This window comes from Muscardinus avellanarius, assembly GCF_963383645.1.
Source record: "Muscardinus avellanarius genome assembly, chromosome: 13".
Lineage (NCBI taxonomy): Eukaryota > Metazoa > Chordata > Mammalia > Rodentia > Gliridae > Muscardinus > Muscardinus avellanarius.
The window spans coordinates 2,609,119-2,623,021 of NC_137799.1; the positions used below are offsets into that span (position 1 = coordinate 2,609,119).

The 13,903-nt window shown below is 58.4% G+C and overlaps 1 protein-coding gene across 4 annotated transcripts in view; it reads right to left on the reverse strand.

Moving 5' to 3' along the window:
* VAV2 (vav guanine nucleotide exchange factor 2) overlaps nt 1-13,903 on the reverse strand; it is a gene marked incomplete at both ends in the record, with an annotated part of 148,408 nt that overhangs the window by 25,181 nt on the left and 109,324 nt on the right. For 3 of the 4 annotated variants that reach the window (XM_080708622.1, XM_080708620.1, XM_080708621.1), the window contains 5 exons: nt 336-435; nt 6,499-6,599; nt 7,740-7,808; nt 8,553-8,651; nt 11,062-11,164. In XM_080708622.1, coding sequence (XP_080564748.1) covers nt 336-435; nt 6,499-6,599; nt 7,740-7,808; nt 8,553-8,651; nt 11,062-11,164 — 472 coding nt within the window. Of the gene's footprint in view, nt 1-335; nt 436-6,498; nt 6,600-7,739; nt 7,809-8,552; nt 8,652-9,552; nt 9,568-11,061; nt 11,165-13,903 lie in introns of all 4 variants that reach the window. The other variant, XM_080708619.1, reaches the window with a different exon arrangement.

Below are 13,903 nucleotides of genomic sequence, written 5' to 3' on the forward strand. Positions count from 1 at the left end.
AGCCACCCCGAGAAGGGGGACAAGGAGGCGCCAGGGAGGGCTTCCCGGAGATCCAAGGCGGGCCCTGGCTTCCAGCGAACATCCCCTGGGGTGAGCAGAGGCCAGACCAAGGGCTGCGGTCTTCACTGAGTCAGACTGGGTCCTGCAGGGCGCTCAGGGGCTCGGGCCTGGGATGGTAGATTCTGGAAGCCCCCTCTCCCCACTGACAAAATGAAATGAAACAGGAAGCTATGGAAAGTGACCAGGGCGTGGCCCCTCCCACTGTCCTGCAAACCACAGAGGGAGGCTGTGGCCTGGCCAGCTGCGGCCCGGCAGGGCCCGTGGGGAGCCCTTACCTCCACTTTCTGCCTGAAGTCCTCCCGGCTGGACAGGAGCTGGTTCAGGGTGCTCTGCGCATGTTCCATATGGCTGCAGTACTCCCCGTAGAGCAGGAGCCTGGGGGGACACACGAGCGTGGGCTCACGACGCCCTGCCCCTCCCAGCCCCAGGAGGCATCTCCTGTGGGTCTGCTTCAGGTGGCACCCCGTGGAAGCCGGTCCCGGCTCGGGCCTGACTGAAGCCATAGGAGGTAGGGACCCCAGGAGTATACCAATGGCTCGGCGGGGGAAATGGGCGAGGCCCACGCTGCCCAGAGCAGGGGCTGCCACAGGGCAAAGGCCAGAGCCGTCCCTGACCAGGCCCCACAACCCTCCTCTCCCTGGGCCACACATCACCCTCGCCCCGCTGTGCTGACCCTCACTCTGCTGCCCTGTGCTGTGCTCCTGGGCCCCGACATCCTCTCCCTGAGCCCAGCTAGGCCTGCATAGTGTCCTGTGGACCCCTACAGAATCCTGCATCCCGGGATCCATAGCTGTAGCTCCACCTTTGGGCCCTGGTGCCCAGACAACACAGATGCCAGGCACAACAGAGCCACGCCATGTAACTGGTCGGTGAGGACCGGGAGGGTGGCAGCCCCTATGTGGTGGACGCTGCTGCCAGGGGCCCCACTGACTGCGTTGCAACCCTCTGCCCACTCAGTGAGGTGCAGTGGTGGGGGCCCCCAAGCAGGAACGCCAGGCCTCCAGGAATGGTTTTTGGGGCGCCAGACAAGTGGTGTTGGTCTGGTCACAGACACAGCTCTCAGGGAAGGCGGAAAGTCACGGCGAGTCACGTCAGAGAACCCCAGTGTCACAAGCCCCCAGAGCCCTCCCTGGCCCGGCTCCAGGGGACTCGGGGCCTTCCCCTTGTAGACACATGTCTCCAGAGACGGCCGGCTGGGCCCATCGCTGGCAGGAAGCAGCATCCTGATTCGGGCTCTCGCTAGAAGGTGCCAAGGGACTGGAGTCTGGCACCTGCGTCCCTGGTAGGTCTCCACCCCAGGCCTGGGGCGTTTAGGAACAGAAGATCCCCGGCTCCTTCCCAGCTCTGAAGTTCTGGGATCACAAGAAGGCAGAAGGCAGGTACATGTTCTCCACTAGGGGAAACTAGCTCAGAGCGGGCTCGGCACGGTGACACTTCTTGACATGTTTTCCAGCCTTGACACACACTCAGGGACCCTGGGGCCCTGCAGCCGCATGCCTACTGCTCTCCCGGAGCACAGCTCTGCCGCTCTAGCCGGCGGGGGCTGTGGTTCCCCCACACCAGGGCAGCCCCATGTGGTCTAGGGGTGCAGAGCGGCTCCTCAGTCACAGAGATGACACTGCGTGTCGGGACCTGAGGGCAGCGCCTGTGTGGCCCTGTCTCTGCGGCTGTAGACACTGCGGCCAGGTTCCAGGGACAGCAGGGCAGGAGCTCCGTGGTGTTTCACCTGCCCGGACAGGTCCTTGCCCTGCGCTGTGGACATGGGCTGACCTTGCTGGATGAGAACCTGAGTCCTTAATTTTACCAAAATGATTCTGTTACTAAATTGAGAATTTTAATATAAAAATTGACTAAAACATCCCATCCCCGGGGGGGGGGATTTTTTTTTTTTTTAAAGAAAGGTGAGTGTGGTGGTGCATACTTGTAATACCAGCATTTGGGAGGCCGAGAGGATGATGGTTCGAGGACCGTCTCACCTACTTAGTGAAGTTCTTTGCAACTCAGTGAGACCCTGCTTCAAAATAAAGAATAAGGCCAGGCATGGTGGTGCACGCTTGTAATCCCCATGCTTGGGAAGCTGAGACAGGAGGATCACACAGGTTCAAAGCCAGCCTCAGCTACTTAGTGAGGCTCTCAGCAACTTAGTGAGACCCTGTTTCCAAATAAAATATAAAATAGGTCTGGGCGTATAGCCCAGAGGTAGAAAGCTTCTGGGTTCCACCCGCAGTACCACAAAAATCAAAAAAAGAATAAAAAAAAATAGGGCTGGGGGTGTCGCTTGGAGGTAGAATGCCCCCTGGGTTCCATCCACAGTACCGCAAGAGAGAGAGGGGGGAGGGGGGAGGTGTGTCAAAAGGTCCCTGGCGCGGGTGAGAGCAGAGAGAACAGCCAGAGGGATGGTAAGAACCAAGACGCTGGCTCTGATGGCCGTCACCGCCCACCCCGACCCTGCTCTGCTCCCCCCGTGATAACAAAGCTGTCGTAGGCCACCAGGGATGGCCGGGTGCAGATCTGGACTGGAAGCCCCAGGGCTGTGGCTATCCCTCCAACCAGCTGGACCTGACCCCACAACCCGGGTGCCTGGACCTCGCTCTCCACTCCGACCTGGAGACACGTGGTCACAGCAGGGGACGGCAGGACGCCGCCCCTCACGTCCCCATGGCCCTCTGGACAGGGGCCACCCTGTGCTGGAAGTGTGGAAGCTGATGGGAAGCAAGCCTCGCCTGCGCAGAGCCCCCAAAACCAGAGGGGCTACTATTGGACCCCAGCATCCAGAACAAAGCTGTTGCAGGTCACATCGTGCTCCTTGGTCGCGGCCACCCAGGGCCCCTGCGGACCCCTCACCCTACGTCCAGGCACATTTCAGAAAAGGGGAAGAGAGTTCTAGTCTAGGTCTGTTGGAAGGAAGTGGTTACAGAAGCAACAGCTCACAGGCCTTAATCTTAGCCACAAAGCCCAGCACCGTGGTGCCTATCTATAATCCCAGTGTTCGGGAGGCCGAGACAGGAGGATCACAGGTTGAGATCAGATTCAGTGATCTAGACAGACCCTCAGCAACTAAGCAAGGCTGTTTCAAAATAAAAATATGTATAAAAAATAGAGCCAGATGTGGTGGCACCTGCCTGTAATCCAGTATTTGAGAGGTGGAGACAGCAGGCCTGTAGGTTTGAGGCCAGCCTCAGCAACTTAGCGAGAGTCTCCGCAGCCTAGTGAGACTGTTTGAAAAAATAAAAAAGGGCTGGAGGTGTAGCTTGGAGATGGAATGTACCTGGTTTCAGGCCCCAGTACAAAAAAAGAGAAAGGGAAAAGAAGAGAAAGATAGAGAAGGAAGACTGATGGATAGAAAGATGGATAGATCAAGTCATCTGGAAACAAAGTCACGCTTCCCAGTCCTGTCTGGAACCCACCTGCCTGGGCCGCCTGGCTCCCACGCTCTGTCCCTGAGGCGAGACTGCTCAGGGGCAAATGGCATCTGTCCTCGCGGGGAGGCCGCCCCAAAGCTTCCACGCCGCTGCACTGGAAGTTGGAGCTCTGCCCAATGGCCGCCTCCCCAGTAAGCTGGAGTCCCCAGGATGCGCCCCATCTGGACCCTTCGTCTGCAGCCGCATTGGGACCTTGCGTGGCCAGGGAGGCGGAGCCGCCCTTCTGCACTCTCTGACCAAGTCTGAAAGCACCTGCCAGCCCACTCCCCACCTCCCCGCTGGGAGCCAACCCCAGGCTGGTTCCCTTTATGGCTCTGCCCCACATCCATCCAGCATGACCCACTGAGCCACACAGCCAAGCCAGGCCCCGCGTGGCCAGTCCCGGAGAGTATGCCTTTTCCTCACCGTGCGGATCTACACAGCACCCCTTCCCACAGCCCGGCCTCCCTCCTCCCAGACCACACAGCAAGGCTACAAGAAGTCTTGTCCCTTTCCAGGCCCCAGCGCTGCATCAACAAATACAACCCTCAAAAAGAGGGGAGAGAAGGGCGCAGTGGTACATGCTTATAATCCCAGCATTTGGGAAGCTGAGACAGGAGGACTGCAGGTTTGCGGCCAGCCTCAGCAACTTAGTGAGGCCCTCAGCAACTTAGTGAGACCCTGTTTCAAAATAAAGACTAAAATACCAGGCATGGTGGTGGGCCCTTATAATCCCAGTACTCGGGAGGCTGAGACAGAAGGATCACGGTTCACGGCCAGCCTCAGCTACTACTTAGTGAGGCCCTTTGCAACTCAGTGAGACCCTGTTTCAAAATAAAGAATAAAAAATAGGGCTGGGGCTGTAGCTCGGAGGTAGAATGCCCCTGGGTTCCATCCCCAGGGCTGAAAAAAATAAAAATAAACATAAAGAATAAAAAATAGGACCAGAGGGGTAGCTTGAAGGTAGAAAGCCCCTGGGTTCAATACCTAGTACTGCAAAAAAATAAAAAATAAAAAAGGAGATGGCTGTCTCTTGGCGTGAAATGCAGGTTACCTAAATGATAGTCCACCCATTGCCTATGATGGGCTGCCAGAATCTTACCACTAAAACCCTCAGGGTCACCTCAGGGGCTTCTCCCACCCTCATTTAAAAACTAATAACTCCTTGCCTTGGCCCAGAAGATCCCTGCAGAACCCTCCAACTGGGCCCTGGGGACTCCTTAACCCCTTCACTCCTGCCTTCCACAAGCGTCCGCTCTCTGCTCCCCCTCGCAGAGGAACACCACATCCGGCTCCTGGCTCCTGGCTCTACCGGGCCCCGGTGAGCCCCCGCCTGAGGATGTATCTCCCACCCTCCAGGGAGAGCTGAGCCTGCTGCATCCTTGGCCCTGGGCTCCGGAGCTGCACACCGTGGGCTCCACGGATGCCTACGGAGTCAGTCAGTAGCATTAGGGGAACATTAGGACCTCTGGGCTGACCCTACACTGAGAAGAGAAAGCAGCAAACACAGCCACGGTGACCATGACACTGAAGAAATGCAGGCAGACCCCTCCCAGAGGGGCCCAGGCCCCAGCTGCCCTGCTGGGCAGGGCAACGGAGCCACAGTCTACACAGCCTCTGTGCCAGGCGGTGACTGGACACTGCGCTCTGAACACAGAGGCTCCCGCCATCCCCAGAGGAGGCGGGGACCTGCGTCGGTAAGGACCTCAGTTAGCGAGGTCCCCTGCAGAGGTGTAAGCTCGAGTGACCGTGAGGACTGACCACAGCAGTGCCCTGGACGGGGTGCTGTCCAGGAGGCAGTCTGTCCATCTGCCACCTTTAACCTCAACCGTGTTCTTGTTCAAAGAGGCTCTAAGAGGGTGGCCAAGGTCTCCGCGGGATAGCGCAGCCACTCAGAGGCCACCCCTCACCCTACTAGAAGCTTCCAGAAGCCCAAGCCGCCCTTGCTGAGCTCCCGCAGGAGGTCCCAGGGAGCCACCCCCATCAAAGGGTTACAAATGGAGGGGCTTTGGGCAATATCAAATAAACTCAGAGGCCTCCTGGCCATGCTGCTCTGGCTCTAAATGAGTATAACTCTGGCTGCCGACAATATTTATTCTGGACGCGGGGCCGGGGGCGGGCGAGCCAGCCTAACGGGCGTGATTAATGCGGGCAGACTTCTGGCGGTCTCCAGGCTCCGCGCCATCTCTGCGTCTAGACACCGGCCTCGTTCCCTGGGCGTGTATCCACAGACGAAGAGGCCACCATGCAGACGCCTGATTAATCACACCACCTCCCTGGACGTTTGTCCCCAAGCCACAAGGCCAGGGACTCTGAAGCCACTGGCCCCAAAGCCATCTCCCCACACCCGGCTAGAGCTGGTTCATGCCAGGATGGCGGTCCACTGAGGCTGGGCCTCTCCTCAAACCACAGAGGCCTTTAACCGGGTGGATTCAGGTCGTGTGGGTATTAAGGATGGCCCCGGCTCTCCCTCATGGGATAGCATGGAGACAGGAGCCACCCTTGTCCATAATTCACAGACAACGTCACGTGCTATCAGCAGGAATGCATGGAAGCAGCCTCCGTCCGACTGGGTCCCAGGCCAGAGGTCCAGCCACGACCCCATCTCACTGCCTGCTGGAGATACACTGCTCACGTCTCCGGAGCCGCTCATGCAGACCTGCACAAGTGGGCATGCACCCATCTCTTAACAAGCTACCGTGACCTGTCCATCTCATGCCAGGTGCACAGCTCCGAGGCGGGGCCCCTCTGCATGCCCGGTGCCCCAGGACCAGGTGCTGGGCCTGGTGTGCAGTGGACAGACTCGCTGGCACATGCGTGGGCCACTGAGACTTGGCGAGAGAGAGGCAGAGGCCCCATCTGGACACACTCGGAAGAGAGTGGGCAGTGATCTCGGTTTCCAATAGGGGACGGGTCTGCAGGAGAGCGGCCACCTGCCTCAGGATGCCCAGATTCCCCCGAGAGCCCTGCCCGCCTCCGCTGCCCACTCCGAGGCTTGGTATTCTCCCTCACCCCACAGAGCCCAGCGGACACTCACCTTTCCTTGAACTCCAGGAAGACCTTGGCCAGGGTGCTGCCCCCCGCCATCATGGACACGTCGATGGCCCTCAGCAGGCTGTGGTGGACCTTCATCAGGTCCTGGGGAGGGAGAGCAGTCGGTGCTGGGAGGGCCTACCCAGGTGGCACGCCTCTAACACCCACGAGGCCACACAGGGGGCCGGCGCAGCGCTCACCCGGCCCCACGAACTCAGGTGCCTTTCAGTGAGGAGGGTCTGGGGAGCCACCCACAGCCCGCACTGGCCCCTGGGGGCACATGATGGCCATCCCAGGACAGGTTCAGGTGCTCAGCCAGGTCCTCCCTGCTGCTCACAGGACCCAGGGGCTCTCGGAAGCCTGGCTTGGGCGCTGTAAGGGGTCTCTGCCAGGACCATACTGCAAGGCTACTAGAAGTCTTGATCCCTTTTAAGGCCCCAGTGCTGAATCAACAAATATAACCCTCAAAAAGAGGGAAGAGAAGGGTGTGGTGGGCACACTTATAACCCCAGCATTTGGGAGGCTGAGACAGGAGGATTGCAGGTTCGCGGCCAGCCTCAGTGACTTAGTGAGGCCCTCGGCAACTTAGTGAGACCCTGTTTCAAAATAAAGACTAAAATGCCAGGCATGGCGGTGGGCCCTTATAATCCCAGTACTCGAGAGGATGAGACAGATCGCAGTTCGTGGACAGCCTCAGCTACTACTTAGTGAGGCCCTTTGCAACTCAAGTGAGACCCTGTTTCAAAATAAAGAATAAAAAATTGGGCTGGGGCTATAGCTCAGAGGTAGAATGCCCCTGGGTTCCACCCCCAGTACTGAAAAAAATAAAAATAAACATCTCAGAGCAGATAGACAGCCACCGGACAATGCCCTGGGTCAATCTCCCGCCCCCAGCTTCCTATCTGTCTGTGGTTACTCATCCTGCCATGGCTAAGGGCAGCTCAGGGGCGTGGAGAGCAGGAAGCTCTGGATCTGTGTCGGCCTCATCCAAGAGAGGAAGTGGAGCCCACCTCTCAAGTTGACAGGAGGCCAGGGGGAGCTGGGGCGGTGTCCCCCGCCAGGGGTGGCCTCCAGCGCCTGCAGCTAGGGCAGAGAGAGCCTCTTACGCCATGCCCCCAAACCTCACCCTCCACCCAACTGCCATCCAGGAGTCCACCATAGGACTGGCAGGGGCACGGCTCCCCAAGACCCCGGGACAGAGCTGTGGGCCTTCCCTGTGCATGAGCCGTGGGCCGGGCCCCTCACCTCCAAGTTGATGAAAATGGCCGCCATGTCCGCTGGGCTCAGCACCAGCCGCAGTGGGCCCATGTAGTTCTGAAAGGAGAGAAGTCACCTAGTGCCTGGGCCAGCTTGCCGCTGTCCAGGCACAGCCTCTGGGTGCGAGCGAGGCGCCTGGAGCTTCCCCAGGTGTGTGGCAGGCAGAAGGCCTGGGTCACGACCCAAACACCAAAACCCATAACCAGGGCAAAGCTCTTTGGAGGCCAGAGTGGGGGGGGGGGCCTGGGTGCCAAGACTTGCGCCTCGGGTTCCGTGGTCCCCGCTCTCGTGTCTGCTCGTCACACGGGAGCTCAGGCAGGTGGCCGTGAGCACACGCAGGGGCCAGGGCAGTGTCCTGAGACAGACACATGGGGCCACGGTGGGAGGCCAGGCTGGCTGGGACGGGCTGGGGCCACGCTCACGCCTCAGGCCACACCAGTGCAGACCTGCTATGCCCCAGAGTGAGGCCGCTACGTCCCAGGGCCAGAGGGGTGGCTTAGCGCAGAGCCGGGGAACAGGCTCAGTACTCAGTAAGGGGGTGCACACAGGGGGCCGATCACAGCGCCAGCTCAGAGTGCCTACCTAGGAACAGAAATTGATTTATCTCCGTTCAGGCTCAAAAATGAAGCTGCCCAGGACAGGATGAAGGCAGCTGACAGCTGAGGAGGCAGGGCGACCTCTTTGGGGTGGGGGTACCTGATGGCTGAGCCTGGGGAGCTGCTAAGCCCGCCTATCCTGTGACGGCCACCCCAGTCCCCTCGGCGTGACCACACACCCGGCTGCCCTACGGTGGCCCCTCACCTTCTCAATGTCCTCCAGGGTCCGGTAGTACTTGGCTTCGGTCTCCTGGATCTCTAGCAAGCAGCAGCTCCTCTTGTCTTCCTCGGTCATGCCCATTTTCTAGAGGGAGACACGGGACATGAGCCCAGCCACCTGGCGCAGAGGAGGGGGCGCCTCCCGGGGTTTAGCCACAAGGTCGCCCAGTGTGCGTGGTGGGGGCAGAAAGGACCCAACCCCCTGCCATCGTTCTGCACTGGAGGGAGCCACAGGACAGGGCGGGAAGGGACACGGCGAGGGGCAAGAACTAGGAGGCAGCAGAAGCTTCTGGAACCCGGGCTCAGGCGGGACCCTGACACGCACCATCCTCCCATTCTGCAGGACACCGACAACCGAGCTCCTCGGCACCACTGCCCCACACAGCCTGGCTCCCAGCAGCCTCTGTCGTCCAAGGACAGGGCCGCCAGGGGCCACACCTCTGCCTCCCAGAGCACAGGCCCGGGCAGCACTGCCCGGGAGACTGCCTGGCCCGGGGGGAGGGGCAACGGCTGGGTCACTGCTCTCTGCTGGACGGAGGCGGGTCGCGCCCCTTCTCTTTAGTACCGGGAATTGAACCCAGGGATATTCCACCTCCGAGCTATGCCCCAGCCCATTTTATTTTTTTATTTTGAAATGGGGGCTGGCTAAATTGCAGATGCTGGCCTTGAGCCCACAATCCTCCTGGAACGGTGCTGTGCCGTGTGCCCTGACACCATCCCCGTCCCCCAAGAAACCCTGAGGGTCCCCTCTGTGGTGCCGGCTGCAGCGCGCCAAAGTGACACGCCCAGCGGGCTGGGGCAAGCCAGGGCCACTGTGACTGGGGCTTCACGGGGGTGATGAGGTCCACAGCACCCTGAAACTACACGTGCCTGATGGCATCTGCCCCACAGCATCTCCCTGGGCACAGGGGCCCGCGACCTCCCAGAAAGGTGGAGGAGGCGGCGCTGCCCTGGGCCTCCACCCGCCTCCGCGTGCCCACGCTTACCTGCATGTATCTGATCTGAAAGCATGGGGACAAATGAGAGAGAGGGCCAGTGAGCAGAGTCCACCGCCACAAGCCATGGGGTCAGGGACACCCGTACCACAGCCGCTAGTGGCCACGGCATAGCAGCGCTCCCCATGGGCCGGGAACGATGCGGGGCTGAGCTTCACGGACGCCCTGCCCCTGCTGCTGTCGCTGTCTTCTTCTGGGGACATCCCCACCCCACTACCTTTATACACAGTTTCGGAAGTGACGGGGAAAGACAACGGAACCAGGTGTGCCATCTCAGAGGGCCCTGGCAGGAAGCAGGGGCCCCTGCCGGGGTGGGCTGGGCAGCTGAGGGGGCACCAGCACCTGTGCCGGCCTTCAGGAGGCCAGCTGGCCCCAGGACAGGGCGAGCAGGCCCCTGCCCTGCAGGTTCCATAGCAGCCCGTGTCCTTCCAACAGTTCTTCAGGACCAGGGACAGCGGTGGTCTCAGGGAGGGCCCATCTCCAGCCAAGCCTGAGTGGGGGTCTTAGGAAAGGGCTCTCGTGTGGCTTGGCGGTGCGCACCCTTCAAATAACCCCACAGCGAGTTCAGCTGACCCACGGGACACTGGCTTGCCAAGGACCTGGAGCGTCATGGCCCAAGCAACCCTCCAGAGCTCACTGCCAAACCCAGAGGCTCATCGGGTTTCAAAGGTCCTGCCGGGCCAGCTCCGGGGAGGCAGGGGGCCCTCCGGCAGAGACTTCCAGCCCCCAACAGATTGCAGGGGAAGCTGGGAGACAGGGCTGCCCACTGCAGATTCCCTGCCCTCTCTGGAGACAGTCCTGGGTTAGTGCTTCTAGGGTAAAATGAGAAGCCTGTTCTGAAGGGTAGTCTGGAGCTGAGACCCCTGCCCAGCACCTCCCCATCTCCCCCCACTCTGAGTGTGTCCCCTACCCCCCCACCCGAGACTCCCACACTGAGGAAGACATTGAACGGTTTGTTGAGAAATCCCTGTTTCTTCAGGGAAAGCCAGTGTGTCCAAAACCTTCACACCTGGCATGTGGCATCGTGCCCACCCCTCAGGGGACTCGGGGGCCGAGGGAGCCGTGGCCTGCCTCGCGGGGTCCCACCTCCCCAGCTTGCCCAGTTGGACCCCCGCCTTCCGCATGGCAGCTGTCAGCAATAAACCCACGCTGGAGAAAACCGGCGTCCAAGAGATTATTAGCCAACGCGTGCGTGGAGATAAACAGCTTCCAACACAGAGGACGCGCAGCTGGCTAATTGAGCCAGCATCGGTCTCATCGCTCTCCACACAAAGGGGTAGAGGATGCGTGCTGGTTTGCCTGAGCACAGCGCTGCTATTTTAAGGCTCCCTGGGCAGGCAGGACTAAGAACCTTGAAACCTTCGAAGGAGAATTCCATGGCAACCCAGCCGGGGGGGCCCCGACGGCAGCAGGGTCACACCTGGGGCATGGTAGGGAGGGAGCTGTGGGGACCCTGCTGGACGGCGGGCTGGGCACGCTGAGCGGGGCTGCTGGGCTCACCATGGGCTGCCGCACCTCCACCTTGATAATGTCTTCGTAGATGTCGTCGCCCTCGTCCTCCCGCGGGACGCAGTCGTAGATGTCCTCGCCCAGGTCATGCTCGCTGCCAAGGGGAGGAGGTAAGCAAGAAAGCCAGGGTGCAGCACCCCAACCGAGGGGCCCGGAGCAGCTCCACGCTGCCCCAGGGGCCCTGCCAAGGTCACCAGCCCAGGCGCCTCTGCGAAATGGGCCCTTCGGTGAGTTGAAGTCAGGTGCAACGCAGGGCACCTGCTAGGGAGGGCCGTGATGACGCCCGGCTTGTCCAGCCCTGCAGTCCACACTGGGGACGCACCTGAGGCCCAGGGCAGACACCTGCCTTTCCCGGGATCTCCTGAGTTGGAGGGACCGCTGGCTCATGTCTCCCAGCACATGCCGTGACCTGGAGCCTGGGTGCTCCGGGCTCAGCCCCAGGTCCCCGCCATCCCTGGGAAGGCAGCCTGGGAGCAGAGCCCAGACACGGCCGCCCTCCACGGCAGAATAAGGAAGCGGAGTGGAGAAGGACATGGAGTTTGTAACAAGCCCTCCCAAACCCACAGGACTCTGCCTGTGGGACTCAGGCCCCAGGTGTTCTCAGACCTATTGCAGGTCCTTGGGCTGCCTCTGCATCCACTCTGAGGGTGACATCAGTGTGCGGGCCTACCCTGGACCTGCTCTGTCTTTCCCCTGAACCTCCACAGCCTGTCCTGTGAGTGCTCGGCCAACAGGCCAGCCTGACCACCCATCAGGTGCCTGCCCCGTGGCTCTGTGCCCTGGGGGTCTGGGCAGGCACGCTCAGCCCAGGCTGGGCTGGGTCTTCCTTGGGGCAAGCTGCGCCCAGAGGCCAGCCTGCGGGCCCTCAGCTCTCGGCCTGGTCACACTCTCAGCCAAGCTTTCCAGGCTTAACACAGAGGGGCCGGGCTAGTTCACTCTGAATTTCCTCAGACCCTTCCAGCACGCGGTGGCTAAGAGAGGGGCAGAGCGGGGCAGGACTGGATTGGCCATGGTGGCAGCAGCAGCTGCTTGAGGGTCCCCAGCCGAGCAGACTGCCCGGGCCCTCCCAAACCTTGCTTCTTTACATATTGCAGATCAAGTACCTTGTTATATATGTTCTGTGATATTTTCCCCCCGGCCACCAGTTTCTATCTTGGCTGTTGTTTTACCTGTCTTGATAAGCATTCACTCTTAATTTAATGAAAACCAATTTATCAGATTTTTCTCCAATACTGTCCCGTTCTGTCCTGTGTCCTACCTAAGAAATTCTGTATCATCTAAGAAATCTCTGCTTTCTTCCAAGACCCGAGGGATTTTCTCCTGTTTTCTTCAGAGGTATGTTGTTTTAGTACTCATGTTTAGGTTTCAGACTCACCTCAAATCTGGTGTATGGTATGAGATAGGGGTTTACTTTTTTCTGCAGGCATAACCAGGTATTTCAGAATAATTAGCCAAAGAGCTTCCTTTTCCCATTGGACTGCCTGGATCTCTTAAAGAAAAACCAACTGGCCAAATAAAGATAGATCTATTTTAGAACTCTAATCCATCAACCTAGTTCTTTATGGAAATACCACTGCATTTTAGTTTAGCTCACAGAACACCTTGTGATCAGGTGGTGTAGAGCCTCCCGCTTTGCTCTTTTCTGAGACCGTTTATACTATTCTAAAGCCCTCTGCATTCCAGACAAACCTTAGAACCATCAATTGTGTGGGGAGGGAAGTCTGCTGGGATCACGATAGGAACTGTATTGCGCCTATGTTTACTTCACAGAGAACTAGCATCTAAACTGGCATCTGTCCATCCATGAACATAGTATACCATCAATTGTGTGAGGAGGGAAGTCTGCTGGGATCACGATAGGAACTGTATTGCGCCTATGGTTTACTTCACAGAGAACTAGCATCTAAACTGGCATCTGTCCATCCATGAACATAGTATACACTTTCATTCACTTAGGTCTTTGATTTCTCTCAGCAATGTTTTATCGTTTTACATATTTAGAATTTTGGAAGTAATGCTTCTTTTGATCCATCCCCTCTCTCCGCTTCCTGCAGTCTTTTGTTTTCTTCTGGGATTTCTATTACACCTATGTTAGGCTGTTGGAAATTGCCCCACATGTCCGAGGCTCCCTCTGTCTCCCCCAGTCTTCCTTCTCTGTTGTTTAAAGTCTGCAATTGCTACTGAGCTACCTCCAGGTCCTGACTCCTCCCTCTGCCATCTACAATCTTCTATTGAGCTGACGCCATGATTGTTTATTTCAGCATGCTTTCAGTATTACAATTTCCATTTGACCCTTTTAAAGGTGTTTCTAATTCTCGGGAATGGCTCCCCATGTTTGTTTCTTTGTCATGTATTTTCCCTCTAAGTCCTTGACTACATTTAAAAACCTTCTGTGATGATGTTATATGTCAACTTGACTGAGCTGGGAGATGCTCGGATGGCTGGTACATCATCATGTCTGGGTGTGTCTGTGAGGGTGTTTCTGGAAGAGATCGGAATATGAAAGGCAAACTAAGTAAGGGTGCTGGGCGTGGTGGCGCACGCTTGTAATGCCCACGCTTGGGAGGTGGAGATAGGAGGATCACGCAGGTTCGGAGCCAGCCTCGCTGGCTTAAGAGACCGTTTCCAAATAAAAAAATATAAAATAGGTCTGGGAGTGTAACCCGGAGGTAGAAGGGTTTCCAGGAACCCCAGTACCACCAAAAACAAAACAAAACAAAACAAAAAAATCTAAGTAAGGAAGACCTATGCTCTCCAGGCTGGGTGGACACCATCTAATCACTGAGGACCCAGATGGTGGGGAAGGGAAGTTCTGGGCCATCCACTGCCCCTG